Source organism: Chiloscyllium plagiosum, unplaced genomic scaffold, assembly GCF_037043375.1.
Source record: "Chiloscyllium plagiosum isolate Xiang-an unplaced genomic scaffold, Cpla_swu_hap1 HiC_scaffold_5, whole genome shotgun sequence".
Taxonomy (NCBI): domain Eukaryota; kingdom Metazoa; phylum Chordata; class Chondrichthyes; order Orectolobiformes; family Hemiscylliidae; genus Chiloscyllium; species Chiloscyllium plagiosum.
In genome coordinates this window covers 135256329-135264844 of record NW_028270143.1, presented here as the reverse complement: position 1 = coordinate 135264844, position 8516 = coordinate 135256329, and the positions used below count along the sequence as shown (strand labels likewise).

Sequence of the window (8516 nt, the reverse complement as noted above, 5' to 3'; positions counted from 1 at the left end):
GGTTTGCAAAATCATGAAGGGTATAGACAGGGTGGATAGAGACAAGCTTTTTCCCAGGGGGAAGGATTCAATAACGAGAGGTCACGCTTTTAAGGTGAGAGGTGGAAAAAGTTTAAGGGGGATACACGCAGTAAGTACTTCACACAGAGGGTGGTGGGCATCAGGAATGCGTTGCCAGCAGAGGTGGTAGAGGCAGGCACGGTCGATTCACTTAAGATGCGTCTGGACAGATGCATGAGGAGGTGGGGAGCAGAAGGATACAGATGCTTAGGAATTGACCGACAGGTTTTGACAGTACATTTGGATAGGCTCAGACTTGGAGGGCCGAAGGGCCTGTTCCTGGGCTGTACATTTTCTTTGTTCTTTGCTGTTACAAGTTCCTGACTTGAGAATTCAAAAGGACACTAGAGAGAGCGAGAGAGACCATTTTAGTGCTGAGGCTATTGGAGCCCGTAGAAAATTAACTCTTAGTGCTTACCTGCTATGGATTGAATTTAGATACATTTTGGGATTTTATGATAATATTGAGTAGCCATTACCAGTTATTAAATACAAACTCTGTAAAAGGTAATAATAATGAAGCTTTAACTTGCTGTTCTTGCAGACCGCTCTACAGACCTTACACTTGCCCCATTGTCAATTCTAACAAATCAGATCTTACATCTTATTTGAATTCAAATCACAACCCTGAAAAGAAAGCATGCTAATTCAAAGACTAATGAGTCAGTTTAAATGCAACCTTATGGTAACATCCCAGCCTCAGGTACAGAATGATTCAGTGCTTAAAAAAGCATGAGTCTGCCCCTAGCTTTAAAAAAAAAGTTATTCTAAGCCTAACATTGAAAAGATTCTGGTACAAGAAGCCATTTTATGGTCAAAAGTTTGCCCTCGTTGCTAAGAAGCCATTTTGCAAAACAATTATATTTAACATGTGAGCTGTGCAAGGTTACCTTATGAACTCTTCAATTAACTCAGACTGGTACCTCTTTATAACAGGAGTTTATCTTGCTAGCAGGTGCCTAACCCAGCTGGGCATGTCTTTCCTGCCCAATGAATGGCTTAGGGCCTGTAGGAGTGATTAGTCAAGTGTATACAGACCTGTCAATTAACTTTTCTTCCTTATGAATTATTGTTTTTCACTGTTAACATGCAATGCTTTTGTAAACTTTTGTATAAAGGAAGCCACTTTGTTTCAGTACATCAGAGTAGCCTGCTGGGGTACCTGGAGAGCTGGCATCCTACTCTCCGAGGTTATCAGAACCGAGTTAGTTTAGCTTATAGGTATCAGTGTTATGATGTAATAGTGATGCTATTAGTGAATAAAAGGGATGACTAAAATTAAACCAATCCGTCTGTAAGAGGGGTTTTTTTATTCCAGACTTCCAAAGAGTACAATCTCCGGGACAAACCAGAAGAAAGGCTTTACAGGTCTGAGTCCACAAGGGATTCCCTGGGTCGTCTCCAATCTGTACTTTAACACCTCTTGAGCTCAGATGTTGAACACATACTGTTCATATTTAGCATTGACATAGAGTTCAAAATGTGTCTTTAAGGTTTCCAAAACTCCTCCACTCCAGCCTTTCTGCTCCTCAGTGAGATTGTACCCCCCCCCCCCCCCGCCCCGGCCACCCAGGATTGATAACAGGTTTATAACTCTTATTTGTTCAAGTTTAGCTATTTCATAGTTTGCCATTTGGAATGAATAAAATTCCAAATTCACATCTCCTATCATTTCCATATCAGCAGGAAAAAGAAAATTCACTCCCACGTTGATACACCTGCATTTCAAAGCTGCAGGCTGTTGTTTCTAAATTATTCTCCGGCATTTCTTTCAGTAGCAGGCTCTCTTACATTTCTGAAAATCCACACATTTCCAGCCCTCTCAACACCACACCATATTTCAAGTGATGTGCGTAATGGCTGCCACAGATCACACACAAAGAGAGTGCAGTTGAACAGGTGGCTGCAAGGATGGTGTAGGAGGGAGGGCTTCAGGTATTTGGACAATTGGACTGCATTCTGGGGAAGGTGGGACCTGTACAAGCAGGACGGGTTGCACCTGAACCAGAAGGGCACCAATATCCTGGGGGGTAGGTTTGCTAGCACTCTTCGGGGGGGTTTAAACTAATTTGGCAGGGGGATGGGATCCGGACTTGTAGTCCAGCAAGTAGGCTAGCTGTTTGTCAGGATGACCAAGAATGTAGGGAGGCTGTGGAGAAGGTAGCACTGACAGGGAATACTTGCGGACACAGAGATGGGTTCAAGTGCGTATACTTCAACGCAAGGAGTATCAGAAATAAGGTCGGTGAACTTAAGGCGTGGATAGGTACCTGGGACTACGATGTTGTGGCCATCACGGAAACGTGGATAGAAGAGGGACAGGAATGGTTGTTGGAGGTTCCTGGTTACAGATGTTTCAGTAGGATTAGGGAAGGTGGTAAAAAAGGAGGGGGGTGGCGTTGCTAATTAGAAATGGTATAACAGCTGCAGAAAGGCAGTTCGAGGGGGATCTGCCTTTGGAGGTAGTATGGGCTGAAGTCAGAAATAGGAAAGGATCAGTCACCTTGTTGGGTGTTGACTATAGGCCCCCCAATAGCAGCAGAGATGTGGAGAAACAGATTGGGAAACAAATTTTGGAAAGGTGCAGAAGCCACAGGGTAGTAGTCATGGGCGATTTCAACTTCCCAAATATTGATTGGAAGCTCTTTAGATCAAGTAGATTGGATGGGGCGGTGTTTGTGCAGTGTGTCCAGGAAGCTTTTCTAACTCAGTATGTAGACTTTCCGACCAGAGGGGAGGCCATTTTGGATTTGGTACTTGGTAATGAACCGGAACAAGTGATGGGCTTGTTAGTGGGTGAACATTTTGGTGATGGTGACCACAATTCTGTGACTTTCACCTTGGTTATGGAGAGAGATAGGTGCGTGCAACAGGGGAGGTTTTACAATTGGGGGAAGGGTAATTACGATACTGTAAGACAGGATCTGAGCAGCATAAGTTGTGAGCATAGGCTGTCGGGGAAGGATGTCGTGGAAATGTGGAACTTTTTCAAGGAACAGATACGACGTGTCCTTGATATGTATGTACCGGTCAGGCAGGAAAGAAATGGTCGTGTGAGGGAACCTTGGTTGACGAGGGAGGTTGAATGTCTTGTAAAGAGGAAGAAGGAGGCTTACATAAGGTTGAGGAAACAGGGTTCAGACAGAGCAGTGGAGGGATACAGGATAGCCAGAAGGGACCTGAAGAAAGGGATTAGGAGAGCCAAGAGAGGGCATGAAAAATCTTTGGCGGATAGGATCAAGGATAACCCCAAGGCCTTTTATGCATCTGTGAGAAACATGAGAATGACGAGAACGAGGGTAGGTCCAATCAAGGACAGTAGTGGGAGACTGTATATTGAGTCGGAAGAGATAGGAGAGGTCTTGAATGAGTACTTTTCTTCAGTATTTACGAATGCGAGGAACCGTATTGTTGAAGAGGAGAGTGTGAAACGGACTGGTAAGCTAGAGGAGATACATGTTAGGAAGGAAGATGTGTTGGACATTTTGAACAACTTGAGGATAGACAAGTCCCCTGGGCCTAATGGGATATATCCTAGGATTATGTGGGAAGCAAGAGAGGAAATTGCAGAGCCGTTGGCAATGATCTTTTCATCTTCACTGTCAACAGGGGTGGTACCAGGGGACTGGAGAGTGGCAAATGTTGTGAATAGGGAATAGGGATAACCCTGGGAATTACAGGCCAGTTAGTCTTACTTCGGTGGTAGGTAAAGTAATGGAAAGGGTACTGAGGGATAGGATTTATGAGTATCTGGAAAGGCACTGTTTGATTAGGGACAGCCAGCACGGATTTGTGAAGGGTAGGTCTTGCCTTACAAGTCTTACTGAATTCTTTGAGGGGGTGACCAAGCATGTGGATGAGGGTAGAGCAGTGGATGTACCATACATGGATTTTAGTAAGGCATTTGATAAGGTTCCCCATGGTAGGCTTATGCGGAAAGTCAGGAGGCATGGGATAGTGGGAACTTTGGCCAATTGGATAGAAAACTGGCTACCCGGTCGAAGTCAGAGAGTGGTGGTAGATGGTAAATATTCAGCCTGGAGCCCAATTACAAGTGGAGTTCTGCAGGGATCAGTTCTGGGTCCTCTGCTGTTCGTAATTTTTATTAATGACTTGGATGAGGGAGTCGAAGGGTGGGTCAGTAAATTTGCAGATGATACAAAGATTGGTGGAGTGTGGATAGTGAGGAGGGCTCTTGTCGGCTGCAAAGGGACTTGGATATGATGCAGAGCTGGGCTGAGGAGTGGCAGATGGAGTCAACCCTGCCAAGTGTGAGGTTGTCCATTTTGGAAAGACAAATAAGAATGCGGAATACAGGGTTAATGGTAGGGTTCTTAGTAAGGTGGAGGAACAGAGGGATCTTGGGGTCTATGTTCATAGGTCTTTGAAAGTTGCCACTCAGGTGGATAGAGCTTGTAAGAAGGCCTATGGTGTATTAGCGTTCATTAGCAGAGGGATTGAATTCAAGAGTCGTGAAGTGATGTTGCAACTGTACAGGACTTTGGTTAGGCCACATTTGGAGTACTGTGTGCAGTTCTGGTCGCCTCACTTTAGGAAAGATGTGGAAGCTTTGGAGAGGGTGCAGAGAAGATTTACCAGGATGTTGCCTGGAATGGAGAATAGGTCGTATGAGGATAGGTTGAGCGTGCTAGGCCTTTTCTCATTGGAACGGCGAAGGATGAGGGGTGACTTGATAGAGGTGTATAAGATGATCAGGGGAATAGATAGAGTAGACAGAAACTTTTTCCCCGGGTACAACAGAGTGTTACAAGGGGACATAAATTTAAGGTGAAGGGTGGAAGGTATAGGGGGGATGTCAGGGGTAGGTTCTTTACCCAGAGAGTGGTGGGGGCATGGAATGCGCTGCCTGTGGGAGTGGTAGAGTCAGAATCTTTGGTGACCTTTAAGCGGCAATTGGATAGGTACATGGATGGGTGCTTAAGCTAGGACAAATGTTCGGCACAACATTGTGGGCCGAAGGGCCTGCTCTGTGCTGTATTGTTCTATGTTCTATGTTCTACAAAGACATTCACAGCAAATAGACTATCGCATAACTACCATAAAACAATTTACATTTCTCCAAACATACTCTCGATAGCTTCATCTTCCTACTTGAGTTATGAAGATTCAAAAAGTGAATAGCTTTTCATTGTAGCCATCAGGTCACAGATCGAAGTTGTGTGATTTTTGGTGGAAAGGGATCAGAAATGGAGAACTATCCCTCTGGTAAAATAAAGGTAGAATTGAAAGTGGGAAAGTGTTATATCAGAGATTTTGTTCTCAGCTATGCTACTGTCTCTCCCCATGGATGCTGATGTGCTCCCCATGTCATGCAGCCCAGCAAGATACTGACAGTGCAGGGAGTGAACGATTAGTGTGATGAGGAAGATTCAAGTGGTTGTGACTGGCCAGGGTACAGGATTGGCCTCAGGGGTGGAGCCATTGGAGACATTTGTGGGGACGGGACAGGGGAAGGGATGGAGAGGCGAGTTGGAGGGAGTGAAAGGGGGAGAATAATGGTGGGGTGTAATATGATACAGGAGGAGGAAAGGACAGGTGAGGAGACAGAGAAGTAGCGGAACAGAGTTAGGGGCATGAGGGGGACATGAGAGTGGAAATGCTGGTAAGAGGTCAGAGTTGCCATTCTGCTTGCAGCAGGAAGCTCAAGTGTAATGAATTAACAGAACATAGAACAGTATAGCACAGTACAGGCCCTTCAGCCCTCGATGCTGTGCTGGCCTTTTATCCTAAGCTCAGATCAGACTAACCGACATACCCCTCATTGTACTATCTTCCATGTGCCTATCCAAAAGTCGCTTAAATGTCCCTAATGTCTCTGCATCTACTCCCACCGCTGGCAGTGCATTCCACACACCCACCACTCTCTGTGTAAAGAACTTACCTCTAACATCTCCCCTAAACCTTCCTCCAACCACCTTAAAATGACACCTCCTCGTGATAGGCATTTCCACCCTGGGAAAAAGTCTCTATCTAAGCCTCTCATCGTCTTGAACACCTCTATCAAGTCCCCTCTCATCCTCCTTCACTCCAATGAGAAAAGCCCTGGCTCCCTCAGCCTTTCTCCATAAGACACACCCTCCAGTTCAGGCAGCTTCCTGGTAAATCCCCTCTGAACCCTCTCTAAAGCTTTCACAATTAAATAAGATTGAGAAATATTGATATGAAAATGTGGTAATGTAGCTGCTCTGTGTACACAGATGAGCTGGAAATATGGGCAGATGTGGAACCAAACGACATTATCAGCAGAGACAAGTTCAATTGTGAGGTGGATTTACAAATATTGACAGACAACGGTAATTAAGTTCCAAGCCTGAGCTTCACTGTCCCCTGTCTGCTGAAACAGCTGCTGTTTGTGGATTCAAACCCCTCTCCTTTTAACATTGACTGCCTGAGCACACCATCCATTTAGAATAGGTATAATTTGATCTTTCAATATTATCCTAACACAAAGACTGCCCCTAAACAAAAGCTTGTTTTTATATGCCAACTGGCATCACCACAAAATATCCCTGTCGTATTGCAGGAAACTCAGGAGCTAATTTACACACAGCCAACTCCATAGGCAGCAATGGAATAATGACCAGGTCATCTGTTTAGTGGTATTTGGGTGCTATTTTCATGTTGCTCTGGTCATTGTTGTTTTATTGTTGAAAAGGGGTTACAGTGGAAGGGGATAGCTTCACCAAACAGAGTTGCTTCTCAAACAAACACATTCTGTATTTTGGAGAAAATTCCAAAACTGTTCAATGATCTCAGATTCTCAAAACAGCTGTTTACCTTGGGGCAAAAACAGAGGATGCTGGAGTAATTCAGTAAGTCTGGCAGCATCTGTGGAGAGAAAATAGCTATTACTCCACCTGCCCCCCACTTCCACCTCCAATACCTTTTCCAAACTACCATGAGTTATGAAGAAGAGTCTCTGGACATGAAACGTTAACTCTGTTTCTCTCTCCACAGATGCTGCCAGAGCTGCTGAGTTTCTCCATTATCCTGGGAGGGGATGGGGACAGGTGTATAATGACACAATAACATGGATTTATATAGCCCTTTAACTCAATACACCGCCCCCAAGGTATTTCAAAGTGGTGTGCACCAACAAAATGTGACCCCAAGCCTGATATGGAGAGATTAGGGCAGCTGACTGAAATCTTGGTCAAGTGTTGGATTGAGGAATGTTGAAAAGAAATGAAGTTTTGAAGGGATGCACAGAGATTTGCAGATGGAATTTTATTGTATTTATTTCACTATAAATTACAACTGGGACTGATATCACAATTTATTCCAAGAAAATCTGAGATTCATTGCCGAAAAAGACAGAAAAATTAAAAAAACTAAAGACATGTTCTAGTTCCCTTCCTAAAGATTGCTGGAAATATGCTTTTATCCTTTGACTTCATTCTTGGAGAAACACTTTAAGAAGGAAGGTTACCAGGACAGTCAACAGAGAAGGGTCCTGATCAGCTTCAGGCTCTTTCGATGGTGTTGAATTGCTGAATTGGCTATTTAATGACAATTTGAATTGGATAGAAGATGGTGAGCTGCTCTTCTGGGAGATTCTGCATTTTGGTGATAAAGACCAGTTGAAATTTTTCTGTCCTTGTTGGAGAGAATTCATTGCGGGAATATTCCGGCCCATCTCCAGGTCTAATCAATGATAGAAACCTGTCAAGAGAAAAGGCATAAACAAGATATATCTATTTATAAACCCTTTCCCATGACTAATGTACTATAGAATGCTTCTCTGATCGATAATCAAAGAGTCAAATAGTAACTGAAAGTGAGAGATGAATGATGCCACTTGAAAAGGGAAATACATAGGAGCATGTTGTATGAACCATTGGTTGAGACAGGTTAAGAAAAACGATAAATAGGATCTTTTGTTTTATAAGCTGAGATCTACAATAAACAGACAAAGATGGAGGATGGGAAAAAATTGTGGCTGTAACAGTTGCTCCTTCTTTGAGGCATTTTCAGTGCCGGAGGTGATTTCCTCGAAATCCAGGAACAGCAATTACTGTTTAATGTGCTTGTTGCATTGTTATGGAACTTTGGGGGATAAAAATCAAAACAATTGCACTTTAAAAAGGAGGAAGACAGACAAAGGCAGTGACCAAATGAGAAGAGATTCAAATGGAACAGTAAACCTGCACAGCTGGCTACCTTTGCTGTTTGGTTTCAGGTATCTCTGGACATCTGAGTTCATTCAGATAAAAATAAACAAATAGCACATACACAGCTGACCATGGAGAAACCTGGGTGGGGAGCTCACAGCAGGGGAGCAGCTAAGTAGCTGGTTTTAAAGCATAACCTTACATTTTTGTTTGTAAATTTACATTAGTGAGTAGAGTGTGGTTGTTTTTGATTACATGTTTTTTATTGAGATCTGTCTCTTGATTAAACGTTAAAAATATAAAAACTCCAGGTACTAAGCCAGC

The 8516-nt window shown here is 43.6% G+C and overlaps 1 protein-coding gene across 3 annotated transcripts in view; it reads right to left on the bottom strand.

Moving 5' to 3' along the window:
- Positions 1–7297: 7297 nt before the first annotated feature.
- The window catches only part of LOC122550355 (IQ motif and ankyrin repeat domain-containing protein 1-like), a 250072-nt gene continuing 248853 nt past the window's right edge, over positions 7298–8516 (bottom strand). For all 3 annotated transcript variants that reach the window (XM_087986874.1, XM_087986875.1, XM_087986876.1), the window contains one exon: positions 7298–7743. In XM_087986874.1, coding sequence (XP_087843000.1) covers positions 7581–7743 — 163 coding nt within the window. In that variant the 3' untranslated portion in view covers positions 7298–7580. The remainder of the gene's footprint in view (positions 7744–8516) is intronic.